The sequence below is a fragment of the Bison bison genome, unplaced genomic scaffold (assembly GCF_000754665.1).
Source record: "Bison bison bison isolate TAMUID 2011002044 unplaced genomic scaffold, Bison_UMD1.0 scf7180017864198, whole genome shotgun sequence".
Lineage (NCBI taxonomy): Eukaryota > Metazoa > Chordata > Mammalia > Artiodactyla > Bovidae > Bison > Bison bison.
In genome coordinates, this window is record NW_011494770.1 from 7335328 (window position 1) to 7352051 (window position 16724).

The 16724-nt window shown below is 37.8% G+C and overlaps 1 protein-coding gene across 8 annotated transcripts in view; it reads right to left on the reverse strand.

Annotated features, from left to right (window-relative positions):
- Positions 1–4249: 4249 nt before the first annotated feature.
- The window catches only part of EYA4 (EYA transcriptional coactivator and phosphatase 4), a 368749-nt gene continuing 356274 nt past the window's right edge, over positions 4250–16724 (reverse strand). For 3 of the 8 annotated variants that reach the window (XM_010844274.1, XM_010844271.1, XM_010844269.1), the window contains 3 exons: positions 16042–16156; positions 13964–14085; positions 9212–11532 (listed from right to left, as the gene is read on the reverse strand). In XM_010844274.1, coding sequence (XP_010842576.1) covers positions 11336–11532; positions 13964–14085; positions 16042–16156 — 434 coding nt within the window. In that variant the 3' untranslated portion in view covers positions 9212–11335. Of the gene's footprint in view, positions 7765–9211; positions 11672–13963; positions 14086–16041; positions 16157–16724 lie in introns of those variants that run through there. The other 5 variants (XM_010844272.1, XM_010844270.1, XR_825633.1 and 2 more) reach the window with 4 other exon arrangements.

Sequence of the window (16724 nt, forward strand, 5' to 3'; positions counted from 1 at the left end):
AAAGCTGAGCCCCAAGGAATTGATGCTTTTGAACTGTGGTGTTGGAGAAGACTCTTGAGAGTCCCTTGGATAGCAAGGAGATCCAACCAGTCCATCCTAAAAGATGTCAGTCCTGAATATTCATTGGAAGGACTGATACTGAAGCTGAAACTCCAATACTTTGGCCACCTGATGTAAAGAATTGGCTCGTTGGAAAAGACCCTGATGCTAGGAAAGATTGAAGACGGGAGGAGAAGGGGACGACAGAGGATGAGATGGTTGGATAGCATCACCGATTCAATGGACATGAGTTTGAGTAAACTCCAGGAGTTGGTGATGGATAAGGAAGCCTAGCGTGCTGCAGTCCATGGGGTCACAAAGAGTCAGACAGGACTGAGTGACTGAACTGAACTGAACTGAAGATATTTGGAGCAGCATGTTTTTTCCAGTGTGCATGCTGCCTAGGAGAAGGCAATGGCAACCCACTCCAGTACTCTTGCCTGGAAAATCTCATGGACGGAGGAGCCTGGTGGGCTGCAGTCCATGGGGTTGCTAAGAGTCAGACATGACTGAGCGACTTCACTTTCACTTTTCACTTTCATGCATTGGAGAAGGCAATGGCAACCCACTCCAGTGTTCTTGCCTGGAGAATCTCGGAGACGGGGGAGCCTGGTGGGCTGCCATCTATGGGGTTGCACAGAGTTGAACATGACTGAGGTGACTTAGCAGCAGCATGCTGCCTACACTTTTTACCTTATAGCCATCTTTCCCAGCTTTCACTCATATTGTCTCAAGGATTCACAAATGCTAAATGCTTCTTAAACGACTAACTGGTATGATCTGATGAATTTATTTAGATTTTTGGGCTGTTTTCATAGTATCTCAGTTATGATGCAGAAAGGTGTTTAATGAACACCCAGGGAGTTGCTACAAATTTAGCTTCCCACTGAACAATTCTTCCAAATGAACACCTTCAAACACTAGACTCAGTACCCTCCTTCAATAACAACTGCCACCAACAGCAATAAAAACAGCTGCTGCTGCGGCTGCTAAGTCACTTCAGTCATGTCCGACTCTGTGTGACCCCATAGATGGCAGCCCACCAGGCTCCCCCATCCCTGAGATTCTCCAGGCCAGAACACTGGAGTGGGTTGCCATTTCCTTCTCCAATACATGAAAGTGAAAAGTGAACGTGAAGTCAGTCAGTTGTGTCTGACTCTTAGCGACCCCATGGACTGCAGCCTACCAGGCTCCTCTGTCCATGGGATTTTCCAGGCAAGAGTACTGGAGTGGGATGCCATTGCCTTCTCCTATAAAAGCAGCTACCAGAAGCTTTTCCTTCTTTTGTGTTTCTGATTTTCTGTGAACTGCTCTGCCTCTACCAAACTTCCCAAATTGGAAATGGCAGGCTGGATTTACCTGAGAAGCACCAACAATTACAAAATCTTTATTCTTCTTAGCATGTTAATCTCGTAACCTAATTCAGCAATCCATCAATAACTCTCCAGGATCCTTTTAGATCCCTTATCTCTAAAGAGTGGCCAGAGAAAGTGTTATCAGGAGCAAATCCTGACACATAAATCCTCTGTATATAAAACTTTCACTGAATACCTAACTGATCTCAGGATAAAATAAAAACTGATCAAAACCTCATCATCTGACCCTTGTTTATTTTCCAGTTTCATTTCTTACCATTTCCTATCTTTACTCCATGCTCCAGAAATAAGAATTACTTGCAGTCCTCTGACTTCATCATTCTGCTTTTGTCTCTCTTACCTACCCTCTCATATATATTTTCCACTTTGTCTGGATGCTTCCTATCCCCCTTTCCCTGGCCTTCTCCATTTTGCCCATGGAGTTCCAGCTTGAGAATCATTTTGTCCAGGAATCCTCCCTTTGTGGGATGGTCAGATGAGGGTGCAAGTTGTTGGTCATGTACCAGGTGCTTACCCATCCTCATGCCTTTCACACACTGTTTCACAGTCTCTTCCACTGAACGGAGGGTCAGAGCGTGATGAGTTCATGGTGAGCCCTACCAGCTGTGGTTCTGTGGAGACTGACTTGGTGGCTCTGCCATCTTCTCCAACACACGCTCTCATTCAGTTCAGTGCATTTTCCAGAAGGCTCCAGAGAGAACTAGATTGACATCATCACTGTAGGCACTGGGCACAAAAACCTAAGACTTTATGATGACAAAGTAGAATACAGTGCCCTTTAGCTGCAGAGACAGTGTCCATACAAGCCCCAATCAAAAAGTATTTCATGTGGAAGGAAAATGATTTTCTGGCTTGTATATATCTGGTTTGTCACAGGTTCATTAGCATATTCTGTCTTCGCATTTTTCAAACTCTGCTAATACAATCCTGGAAGGTCCTCTGAATGAGGGTCAGGCATTTAAAGTCAGAGCTTGGAACCATTCATGCTCTGTGCAAGCATCTTTCTTGGTCACAGTTCATCCTCAGGATTGACCTTGGCTGAGTCAGATTTGAGAGGGGTTTGAGAAGTGACCATTGAATGAGACTATATGGGATCACTACCTCCAATAATTGATTAAAAAAAAAAAAAACAACCATGCAGATGTTAAACAACAGCTATCTTTTGCTACCTGAGGGAAATCATGCACTTTCCTTTTTGTTTCTAGGATTCAGAATCATGAACTATAGTTTGCAAATAGATCTGATTTTTATGTAATATTTTGTGGCTTTAAGTAATTTAAATCAACTAAACCTATTGATGTTTCATTTTTTTAAATAAAAGAGTAAAAGGAGAAGAAACAATTATTGATTCACTATGGACTTACTTTTTCCTCATGTATAACTTTTCAGCTCATGTATAACTTTTTTTCCAAATATACCTTTGCTTATGGCCATCCTTGTTCTTTATTTTCATGAATTATCAATATTAGGTCAGTAAACAATCCAGCTAAGTTGTAAAAATTCACATTGGTCCCATTCAAACTTTGTTGTTCAGTCGCTAAGTCATGTCTGACTCTTTGTAACCCCATGGAAAACAGCATGCCAGGCTTCCCTGTCCTTCACTATCTCCTGGAGTTTGGTCAGACTCACGTCCATTGAGTTCACGATGTCATCCAATCATCTCATCCTCTGTTGTCCCCTTCTCCTTCTGTCCTCAGTGTTGCCCAGCATCAGGCTCTTAACTGTGTTTTCTTTTTCTTCTTTAAATCTAGCTCTACCATTGTAAATTTCTTTTAATTTCTGACAATGGTCATATTTTCCTATGGTTTATGCATGCATTCAACAAAGGTTTTTTGAATAACTACTATATGAAAGACACATTCTTAGATACTGGACATATAGCAATGAACAGGACAAAACAAATTCCTACCTTCATAGAATATACATTCTGATGGGTGAATCATCCAATACAAATTTAAATAAAATATATATAAAATATATGTCGTGTTGGATAATTGTAAATGTAAGGACTAAGTATTATTTAACAGTAAAGCAGGGACATGACAGAAGTGTTGGATGAGCAGATGCAATTTTAGAGATGAGGACTTACTCAGCAATTTGGAGGTCGATGTTTGTGAATGAAATTGGTCTCAAATTTCCCTTTGGTTTGCATTTGAATAACAGATTTGCAAATAAGTCAATACTATACACAAGATAATAAAAGAGCTGTTATATCTGTTTCAGGGGAAAAACGCTCCTTTATCACTCTCTGAAGATACTTATAATTCATATGCCATATTCATCTAAAGGGAACTTGCTTTAAATATTCTAAATGATATTATTTTAATCACCAATGAAGTGTGATTACATTATGCACTTTAATGTGACTACCTATACAGGGCTTGGGGCTTCCCATGTGGCAGCTAGTGGTAAGGAACCCACCTGCCAATGCAGGTTAGACATAGGAGATGCTGGTTCTATCCCAGGGTCAGGAAGATGCCCTGGAGGAGGGAATGGCAACCCGCTCCAGGATTCTTGCCTGGAGAATCCCATGGCCAGAGGAGCCTAACAGGCTGCAGCCATAGGGTCGCAGAGTCAGACACGACTGAAGCATGAATATGGGGCTTCCCAGATGGCTCAGTGGTAAAGAATCTGCCTGCCAATGTAGGAGATGTGTGTTTGATCCCTGGGTTGGGAAGAGTCCCTGGGGAAGGAAATGGCAACCCACTCCAGTATTCTTGCCTGGAAAATCTCATGGGCAGAGGAGACTGCGGGTTACTGTCCACGCGTCACAAAAAGTCAGACATGATTTAGCGACTGAGCACACACGCACAACTCTGTATGTAAAAAACTGCTCACATCTTTTAGAACGTGAGTCTTAATTAGTGGCGTTTTACTGTTTGCATCTTAGCTTGCTTTAACTGCAAACTGAAATTTAGGCATAAACAAGGGAGGGTAAGAACACAGCAAGGAACCTAAATACAAATTTCAGATTATTTAGAGTTGAGCTAAATACACACAACAGAAACTCAACAACATGGAGGGTGAAGAAAATGAAAACATTTCCAAAGGTATTTATTGAGAAAAAGTAAAGATGTACATATTTTTACAAGCTTTTAATATTAATTTACATTTCTTTAAATTATGTAGGCCCCAATAATCTATATTTTACTAATACATAACAGAAACCCTCTTCTTTGTTAGATTTCCATATGCTATCATAGTTGGGAGTCAAAATGCAACTTTGGCTCAAGACGCTTATTTGTTTTTAAAAGAAATACTAAATGCCATATTCACTGAGAATGTAGGCTTGTCATAACAAATGTGCATTAAAAAAAAAACCCAAAACCTTCATACTGCAGCATGCTGTTGACACTATTTTGAATCAGTTCACCAGAGACTAAAGAAAAAACATTTTTAGAGTCTTATATCTACTATTTGTGTGCAAACTGCATGATACTAAAATATTCTTTTTGCCTCTGAATTTGACTTACAAATCTTTGCAGGGCATAGTACCTTAATCTCGTCTATGACATTACTATATTAGGCCACCTGTTTTACTACTTTTCAGGAGCAACACGAGGTGGTTACCTATCTTGGTGATAGCCCAAGTTTGTACATGTAGGAACCAAAAACCCATGTCTGAGACAGAACATTTTTCAAATTGGTTTATAATAAGGCACAATCTTCTAAATGTCAACAGAATGTGGAAACTGCCATAGGGGGTGTTTTTTGTTTGTTGGTTGGTTTATTTTATGTTTTTCAGGTAAGAAAGGAAGAGGATCTTGAGTTCCTAAGTGGGGGAGAGAAACATTCTAGTTTGAGCATGCTCAAAGTCGCAGAACAAACTGTGATGTAGGCTCACTGGCCTGCGGTCAGCCGAGTAGTTGTCCAATAGCCCAGCATTTAGGTTTTAGGCTGGCAGTCTCTTCTGGACATATCATTATCAGAGAAGAGGTTTGTAAGAAACAGCGCTGCTGATGCAGTCCGCAACCTGCAGGGTTAGCAGTGTAAGAAGTCTTGCTTGTTCAATACGAAGAAGTGTGAAAACTTTTGATATAATGCCAAAATTCTATTAAAGAACCTGGCTATATAGTAAAGACAATTTTGATTTGTTCACAGTAATAAACATTTAAGGTTTTAGTGCACAAAATAGAATTATGTATTGATAATCAATGCAGCTCTTAATTTTTTAAACTACCATTTTCAAGCTGAAGGTCAATAGAAATGTAAAATTTATTATTATTATGCATTTGTCCTTAATCTGTCTGCAACAGTACTTGGTTGCAGAGGTAGCCATAAGCTACAGAATTTAAAGATTAAGGTGTATATGTGATGAAACCACAGTGTTAATATCTGCAGAACTTGATTTCGGTCTCTTTTTGCCTGATACAAACATGGCCTTAGCGTACAATAAAGAAATACAGGTTTATAGCTTGAAAAGCAAAATCACACTTCCACAGTGAATGTTGTGATCAATGTACAAAGCACAAATCTATTGGGAGCCACGGAAGCCTCAGATGATGAATTATCAAGGACCAGCTTCTGGTTAGGAGCACAGGTTAGTAGCTGGATGGCAGGTTCCACATTGTGACATTTTAAACACAGAACTGCAGGTGCAGACACCATTAAAACATTCCTAGATGTTGAAGTCTTAAATTTCCACAAGGGAAATCAGGTCACACAAAATGACAGGAGAACCTGTATCGTGTTCCTAACATGGGTTACACACCAAGAAGAAAAAAAAACAAAACATGCAAACACAACGATGACAGGCTCTCCTTGCAATGAATGAAATCCATTGTGCAGTAACGGTACAGGCAGAAACTAAGATATACAGGTCTGTAATGGACAGAAACTAGATGGATGTGTTAAGACAGAGAACCAGATACCATTTGACTGTTTAATTTTAGTAATACTGCCAAGATCCGGCTCATTTGTAAATTTATTTTATGATGATAGGCTAGGAAAATTTTTCATTGATTCTCTTCTCTCCTTAGAAACTGTCTGGGGAATTTGCCTTCCACTACTGATGACATTTCATTTTTGCAATGGCATTGGGAATAAATGCACTTATCTTTATTTTTAGCCCTGTTCACCCAATGTGAATTTTAAGCCATGTTCATGCATAGTCTAAGAAAGTTTGGGTGATATTTGCCTATGATTTTCATCTGAATATCTTCTTCTACACAACTTATACATATGAAAAAGTCAAACTCCAAATTGTATAGGTCATCATGAATATGGCTTTTAGTTTTCTTCAGTAAAACTGTAGAAAGGGTACTCGAGGCTTCAACATACATTTCACTTTCTAAGTAAAGGTCCCACAGTCTTTCCCAAACCTTCTGCTTCTGGCTGGATGCATAAATAGTTGCCTCATACAATTACTGGAATTATTAAGAACCCAAATAAAACACAAGCTTTCCTTTATTATTATTATCATTTTCTTATTGCAACAAGTGCTCAGTTTCTTGCTGAGGCATTATTCAGCTCTGATAGCTTGAATTTTAAATTTGGTCATCTGAAAAATGATCACAAAGGTTTTTGTTTTTCATTATCTACAGAGATTTTAACCAAAGTTACATTGTAACACACAAACGCTGTCTTGTCTTTAAGGCACAACACATCAGTATGAACATTCTGTTTGCCAAACTTAAAAAAACAGATATGATTAGATTCCCCTTTCCCCTCCCAAAGCCCTCCCCGACAAATGAAGGAAAAATTGCATCCACTTTCAAAGTCAGCTGCTAATAAAGTCACAGTAAATTATTTTCATCAATAATTTACACAAATTACAGGTCTAGATAGGATTGTCCTTACACAGTCTGAGTGCATTCCAATTCAGATTTTCTGGGTTAGGTAGGTTACAGTCAGATTCAAACCTCAGGGCTAAGAAGATCTCCCATTTTGAGGAATGTTGTTGAACCTTGTCAGATGGAGGCTGTGTTGGTGCTTTGCCAGGGTGAGTTCTTTGCTAAAGTTGCTAATTCCAGTTAGGACTCCTTCGGTGGGTACCAGCAACCTCCACAGAATTTTTTTTTTTTAAACCATTAAAGTGTTGTAAATATAAGACCATAGAGCTTCCTTTCTGTAGCACTAAAGTTTAATTCCATTCAGCAATCTGAATTCTTCATTCTGGAATTCTCATTCCAAATATGATTTCATCCTTTAAGACAATTTATATGTGTAAAGCCAGAGGCATTGAATCACACATAAAAATTCAGTGTACTTGAAATATAAAAAAAAAAAAAACAAAAAAAAACAACGGATCTCCAGCTAGAGAACACAGTTACAAATACTCTAATTCCAGTGCTTGATGTAGAGCCAAGAGGTCTGAGTGACTTGATATCCTCCAAAAGGGCATATTGTGCTGTGTGGTTAAGAGAAGGAGGGATGGGAGGGAGAAGGGGGAGGGATGGAGAGAGAGCATAACTATTATCTCAGTGAAGCAGCGGTCCACACAAGGATGGGCAGTTCCCCCAAGTTCAAGGGAGGGAGTTGAAAGGAGGAATGATCATATTTGAAGGCTTGGTAGCATCGATGTGGTACTGTCAAAATACTGGAGAAATAGATCTGAACTGAATTTTAATGATAATAACAGAAAGTAATGAGGCTTCTTAATCAAATTAATACTCATTTTGGAAAGTACCATTACTAATATCAGCATCCAGAAATGCAAGCTGAGCTCCTGTGTGGCTGAAGGAGAGCAAATTTTACCTACGTCACTCCTTAATGTCTGTCTCTCAGAAACAAAATGAAAAAATTATAAGCTTCCTAAATCCAAGGCTTATTGTCTATTTGAGAGAAAGAGGGTAAATTCCTTGAAATAACTTGAAACTGGACTGTATACGATAGGAAAAAAATGTGCGGATGATCAAGTTTCCTACTTGTCTGGAGCAAATAATAACTGAAGTCAGCAGAGTTGGCCTGATTCATTTCCTTGGTATAGGACCGAGGGAAAGCACATGCTCAAGGTGGGCGATAGCACTCCCCGAAGGGGACAAAAATGAGTTCTTGTGGGGAAAACATTCTTAAATATTACAATGGTTTGTGGTTCTCCAAAGGTATACCAGTATACGGTATATGTGTGGTATTAAAATTACATGAAGGGTTGCAATTAAGAAAAAATGTCTAAAAGTACTTCATCATGGATGATTTAATGAAAAAAAGAAATATTGCACTATAGCAATGAAAAAAACCAAAACTTAATTTATAACTTCGGGCTGATGACATCTTGTAGAATATATATTCATGTGTATAATAGAAATATATGTATTATAAATATAACATGGTAAAGATACTTTATTATAAAAAGTAGTAATTAAAACAATAATCACCATTGTTATACAGTTTTTACTGTCCAATATGGTAGCCATTAGTCCAATGTAGCTACTGAGTGAGACTTGAAATGTGGCAAGTCCAGTTCAAAATATATACTGAACTTCAAAGCCTTAGAACTTTTTAAAAATGTAAATATCACACAAATAGCTTTTATACTTATTAGGTATTTAGATAATAATATTTTGAGTATATGGGTATATGACAGTATATTACCAGAATTAATTCTAGTGGGCTTCCCAGCAGGCGGTAGTGGTAAAGAACCCGCAGGAGTAAAGGTAGGAGGTAAAGAACTCCTACCAATGCAGGAGACATAAGAGACATGGGTTCGATTCCTGGGTTGGGAAGATCCACTGGAGGAGGGCATGAGAACTCACTCCAGTGTTCTCGCCTAGACAGAGGAGCCTGGTGGGGTACAATCCACAGGGTCACACAGAGTCAGACACAACTGAAGCAATTTAGCAGCAGCAGCAGAATTAATTCTACCTGTCTTTTTTTTAACTTTTTTTAAAATGCAGCTCCCACAAAATTTAAAATGACAAATATGGGTCATACCACGTTTCTATAGGGGAGTTCAGTTGTAAACTTTGAAATTCTTCTTAAATTTACAAACCCCCCCCCCCAAACCCTATACTTTTGGGTCAAATTAAAGCATGAAATTCATCTAGAAGTAATTTTTAAAAAAAAATTCAGCTCAGATCTATTTGTAGTAACAAAATAGTACTTTATATTTTTGCACATGCGATTACAGCTACATCCCAAGAAAAGCATGCATTCTGGATACTAGAGAAACCAGCCACCTGTGTTTTAAAACAGAATTATAAGCCTTCACCATCACCAAAACTGTACCAACATACACAACCATTTGGAAATAGCATTCTAAAGGTTCTTATCCATTGGAGTCATGCCTTTCCCCCCTGAAGTTGTAGGTTTAAAGCTGAAGGTGTAACAACTGGTATACCAAGTCTAGTTTTCATGCTATGTATAAGTGGGGTACACTTTATAAGTTTTAATTTTCAAAGGCATAAGCTATTTTGGAAAAGTGAATTTTATCAGCCCTGACCTAGATATGTGTGAATTTCATATAGGTTAAAAGATATGTAAAATGCTTGCCATGGTGGCTGCATTGGCTGTTCTTTGTTAGGTGTAATTACAGTGTTAATACGAAAAATTAAAACAACAGGGACTCAGGGCACTGACAAAGTCCAGAAGATATTTCAACTGTGTGTGACCCAAAGTATTTCAGCGGTCATCAGCTGGGAAATTGTATTTCTTGAGGCTGCATCCCTGACCTCATACAGAACGTCCTTGGGGCCAGTGTGCTGTCTTGGGTCATTGACACCACTAATTAGGACCGAGGAGGGGAGGGACTCTGTGGGAGGCTGAGACTAAAGCAACTCTCTTAATGTTATGGGAAATCATGGAGTATTTCAAGTATGGTTTCCGAGTGTCACCAAACCTTCAAAAGTGGAAGTTCTTTCTTTTTTCTTCATTTTGCTTGATTTGAATTGATTACAATCATAAATCATTTCTTTTAACTTTCTAATATCACTATAAACTTTTCTAGGACACTGTTAATATTAGGTTTTCGGGGGAGGGGCGAGGGTGAGGGTGGCGGGGAGAGAAATCAGATAAACACTTAAGCACACGCAAGTGTTTAGTTAAGGTTTTTTAAGATGATGCTATGAAATCTCTTCAGGAGAATAAGGACAATATTTTTTCCTATGGAAAACAATATATGCTGATATGTCATTGTTTAACAATACTTATGCATTACTTTTCTCTGTTTTGTAAATTACATCACTTTAATCCTCTCTAGATGACATTTCGCCATCAAGAAGTGAAGAAAGCAGTAGATCTCAATGTTGTGTTAACTTACAGTCTGGTATCTGGGGCCAAGCCAATGATATCATTCCCCTCTTGATGCTGGACCAACCATTTAAGGTTTTTTAACTTCCTTGATTTCTCTAGAAATGTGGGCCAGATGAAAAGGCTGATTTAAATACCTAGGGTCTATGAGATCTTCTGAATATATTCAAAGCCAGCTGCTTGGCTTCATGAAAGTACCAAGGATTTACCAGAAAGGTAACACTCTTTTAGAAGATGTCTATGAAAGGTACATTGCCTTTAAGTCTCTACAGTAAGTTGGCACCAAACGATTTGAATACTATATCTCATTCCAGTAGCATTTATTAGATTCTCTGGCAACAGTTTTTTCTTCAGCTATTAAAGCTATCATCAACATTTATCATCATGAGGCACAATTGATACTCGGCACTCACAGCACCAAATGGCACAGAGGCTGGATGGGAAAAGGGTAAGAACTGAGCCACTCACATGGTTTTCTATGGAGCTCATTAAGCATCTTTAAACTTGTTGAATTTCATGTGTTCAAAATGGTTATTTTTGCCCCATCTTTCTTATATCTGTGTGTATTACACACACACACACACACACAAGCATACACACAGATAAATATAACTAAATGTTTCTATATTTCCTATGAAGTTTCAGGCAAAAAAAATGCTAGACTCCAAATGGTTTATTTGAATGTAAGTATTGACCTTCTCATGCTCTTACTGCTTTGCATCTATAAATTTAAATCATTTGTCAAGCTGCCATTGGGCCAAACTACAGGAATGCAAACAAAAAAGCTTGCATTTAGAAGTATCACACCAACATTGTTTGAAACAGGTTACCTTTTTTGCTGCCTGTTCTTCTTCTACACCATCCCCAATTACAACATATACTACTTTTCTGCCAAACCTTTGCATTATTCGTTCAAAGCAACTTTCTTTTCCTGGAAGATAAACAAGATAAAGTTCAGAGTGAAGTTACCTGGTTAGCGGCATGCTCCTCATCTCGGCCATCTCCAATCACAACATAAGTTATGTTAGTGCCAAATCTGGACACTATACGCTCAAAACAGCTTTCCTTGCCTGAAAAACAATGCACTGCTTATTCTTCCAGCCATTGGAATCATTAACTTAACGATTCATAAAGTGTTATTTTCTCTCGAACATACATCACTTAAACTAGCTTGCAAACTCTGGGTTATGAAATCAACAAACATGGTTGAATATTCTAAATTTTTACTTGAGACTGATTATTAAACAAATGTATTCCAAGCTCCAAAAAATGTCAGAAAGGTTAAGCATCTGACCCAGAGAAACATGTTTGTATCTTTCGTTCTACCTGAAGAATACAGGAACAACTTTACCAGCAACTATTCGTTTTTACATTTATTTGTATAACTATATATCAATTTTATCTAGTTTGTCTTCAGTAGTATAGACAAATCAGCTAAAAACATTACTGTGAAATATTGAAGGTTCACCTAGAATGAAAGAGGAAATACTAAGATATGGGTTTACCGTGATAAAACAACTCCTTTCTTCAAGTGGCTGGAAACTAGTTTGCTGAGATTAATTGCACTAAGGCTGCTGTCTGGGCCACAGTACTGGTGACTCTAGTATCCTCTGACTGCACTATGGGAATTACATCACGAATTTCTACATGTTCTTTGTTTTTAAAACACTAGCCTTATGCTCTGAATTTCTTTCTCAGTATGTTCATGCAGTCATGGCTACCTCTGCATTTTTTTTTTTTTCTTACTCTGATACTTCAGAAGTCCAAAAAATACTGACTTAAAGGGAAAAATAAAAATTTTTTTTTTCAGATGAAATATAAGGAACAACTTAGTCTTATTTAATAAGAAAGACTGTTGACCTTGCTAGAGGAGATGTTTACATCTGTGTAAAACTAATTTATCAAAAAGCAAAATCAGGTTCCATGTAGTAATCCTGCTAGCATAAATATACACATTTATATAAAAATGAGTGGTGTATGATTTCAATACCCTTAGACCATGAAATTTTTGCAAGTTGTTTTATGTCCTTGGATATGTTCCAGTGTCTCCGAGTTTATAGTCTATGGGAACTTGAATAGAATTTGTATCCTACTGTTGTATGAAAAATTGTATAAATCTTAATTATGTTGAATTGGCTCATGGTACTTTTCAAGTCTACTATATCCTTCTACTTATCTGTATATTCATGCTATCAATTTTTGAGAGTTCTATATTAAAACTCCAACTACAAAATCTTAATTCATCTATTTAAAAAAGCTATAATATATAGTGGAACTATTAATATATGTAACTTTGTTTTGTATTTTCCAAGTCTCCTGTAAATGTTTTCATAATTTAAAAAATAAAAAGGAGAAAAAATGATTGGATTAAAATAAATGTTAAAAAACAAACAAACAACAAAAAAATGAATGGGATTGGTATCAGGGCTCTGAATTGCAATGCTCAGGAGAACCAGGAATTTATGCAAGCTTGGCCCTCTTTAACTATACTCCCCAAACAGCTGCAGCTGGGGGCTCTTCCTGCCTGTGCCAATATCAGAACTGTGCAAGGCCCAGGGAGGTTATTTTTGGTCGGGGATTTTAGGATTCTGAACTCTTGTCAAGCTGCCAAAGCCCAAGTTTGTTGACCTTCAAGGCACATTATACAACCCATCTATTTCCCCAGGCATTTCCTTGACAGACAACAGAATACATGAGTTGTTTTCTTTTAACTCTTTCAAGATGGCAGAAGTTGATGAGGTTTTGTTTCTGTAAGTCTATTAGAAGTCTTAGTGCCTGTGAAAGGCACTTAAAGATGGCTCCATAGATAGCTGTGATCTAAATAAACAAGGTGGTAGTTCTTTGATTGCTACTGAACGTTTTGAGAAATGTGTATTTTCAGCCATTCACATGCTACAAATGTTCCAAATGTGTTTTCTGATTCATGAAACTTTTTTTCTCTTGAATTAAGGATACTAGTTTAATTCATCTGATACTCCCATATAATGCTAAAATGGTATTTTTATCTTAGATCTAGATTACTGCATATGCAAGGATATAATACCACATATCATATTTATTAAAATATTAAACTCTATGGCTAAAGATACTATATATTATTTAAATAACGTGTGCCATAATGAATACAAATAAATGTCTATTTAAAGAGTCAGACACAGAGTTCAAAATTCATAGGCAACAGCTTTCAGAAAATTTACACATGCTTAAACAGTTGCAGAGAATTTTGTTATTTGAGCTCTACCAAATGTGTTTGATATTCTAATAGCAAAATGAAAGAAAGAGGGAATCATGCGAAGACACACATTAAGAAAATCCCCCACAGATCTGAACATACTTCACACAGTTAGAAATAATTCTCTTACCTATTTTAGTAGCGCTGTAAATATTCTCAATGGGAAAAGCACCTCCTAAACTATAGAGTAGAACCTTCGCGAGCGCTGGGATCAGCTGGGTTGTTGTTACCAAGACATTTACGCAGTTACTCCTAAGATGGGGAGGAAATTGGCATATTTGTTTTCTAAAGTAACGTCTACCAGTGCAGATTTTAAATTATGCAATCTTTCAATTCCATAATAAACACCCCCTGATAACCCAACCTTTCAATGTTCAATGGTTGTTCACGGTGCCTATCACCTACTAGGCACAATGCCAGATGCTGGGAATAAACCCCAAAATGCAGTGAAGGAGCATTTGCTCTGATACATGATTCAGCAACGACTGGTATAAACATCTGCTTTCCTGATATATTTTGTGAAATTTACCAATAAGGTGAGGATGTGGATAATGTGACAAATTTCATGACAAATTTCAAAACCCTCATTGTATAATGACTTCTTTTCCCCCTTCCTTTCCTTGTTATTCATGTATTTATTTACTTACATACATTTATGTTTCATATGCATACATTTATTTATTTATATCATATACCCATGTGTTTAAAAATAATTTATATATACTTTGGGTAATACAGAGATAATCTAAACAATAGTGTAATAACGTTTGTTTTTAATTATCTAGGAGACTTCTTTAAAAATAATGAAAGCACCTTCTATTGCATTTTACACAGGATTTCAGGCTGCAGTCCTCACATCCCACCCTCCTTGACCTTTGGGTCTCCAGGTCACCATCACAGAGATCACAAGGCAGCAAATCCCATCTTAAAACAGCTTTAATTATTAGACGATTCTTCCTCCATGGAGCCAGAAGCTCCCTGCCTAGGATTCCTACTCATTGGGACCAACTCTCTCCTTCATAGATGGAGAGAGAAATGTAACTTGTTTCCAGCTCAACATCTCAAGCAGTTGACATCGGTAACCTTGTCCCACTCATGACTCTTCCTCAGACTAAACTCCTTGGTTTCTCCCTCTGACTGTTCCTCTTATGTAGTTTCCACAGCCTAAACACCTCTGGCCACTTTGTTGGACACAAGGTGCTTCAAATATGTCACAGTCCCTGTTGGAATGAGGTGCACAGAACTGAGCAATGTTCTCTGTTCTGCGTCCTTAACCTGACCCAGGAAATCTACTGCCCCCTCCCTTACCATGTAGCCTCTCTGCTCTTAGTGCAGTGGCTCGTCATAACACACGGCTCAAAGTCTCGAACAGGGTTGGGGGCACATATGTCTACTTCTGCGTTCTGAATGCTAGACTCTCCTTTAACTTTGTTAAGGTTTCTCTGAATCTTGATTCAACCAGTCCAAATATTAGCTCTTCTCTGAATTTTGTTTTGCTAAGCACACTTGCTAAGCATAATTCTATTTATTCCTCCACACATTTGCTAAGCATAATTTTATTTATTCCTCCAACTCAGAAATAAAACTAAGGAATAGGATAGAACAAAGATTCTTCCCCACCCTATTTGGCTATCATGTTCCAGATTTATATTATTTTATTCATTAGTATTTATGGCACATGGTATGCAACTCATTATGTCTACTCAATTCTATTATCTACACTAACAAAAGTCAGCATTTCACTGTTCTGTTCAAACAACACAAAAGTTACAAGCTATTTAGGAGTTTCTGTTGCTTTTTGGATGTCATGAATTATAATGTTTGAATTATGTACATTATCTATAATGGCCTAAAAGACTTAAAAACATGCACAGATTATAAAAACAATGTATATTTTTGCCACCATCTTCTGTATTTTGCCACCAACAGAGTGCTTTTTAAAAAAAATTTGGAAGTCAAATGACATTCCCATGGGATTTATCAAGGGTTATGAGGAGAAATGGATAAAAAGCAGCAACCTCCATTCTCTATACCCCATCCCACCACACACACACACACACACACACACACACACACACATACACAGAAGTGTTAGGTCCCTTCAACCTCCAAAACAAGGCTGGGAATTAAAATATTTTGATACATGCTAGACTACTAGAAGGACATCTTCAATACAATTAATACAGAAACTGCAACAATGTGGCTTACCTAGTACTAATAATTGATAAAGATTTAAGTGCATTTGTTAGCCAGGAGTCTGTCAGACCTTCAATCTCAGCCCTCAGCTGCAGCCATGCATCTCTCTTGGCGGGGCCAAGAAGTCCTGCAACATGGAAAAGCAGGGCAGAGTCAAGAGATCAACGTTTTTCAGGGATGCCTCGCTTGGTCTCCCTTCTATCTATTATGGATAATTTTTATTCCCACCTATATCAAAAATAGAGACTTAAATCAACCCTGATCTTTCATGTCAGAATTGATTATCCATTCATTCATTCCACAAACATTTACTGAACAACTTCTACATGTAACAGTCTGGGTTAAAAACTAGGGATATAACAGTGAAGGGCGGGTCACAGTCTCTGCCTTCACTGATCCTAGAATCTGGCACGGACGACGTCAGTCACTGGAGGGCCTCTGACAACTCCCCTGCTCGGGTCCCATGCCAGTAGACTGACAGAATTGGTCTAGCGGGGGAAGTAAGGGTCTGCCAGCCTCGGGACATGAATCCCAAATACTGTGAGTGTCAGAAAATGTTTACTTTCTTAAAAATCACAGCTATTACCACTTTGAAATAATAATTACATTACCACATGTAGCTTTAGAATTTTTTAGAATTTGTTTCTAATATTAATGTTGAAGCTATTAGAAATACTTTGCTTTGTAAAAAGGAG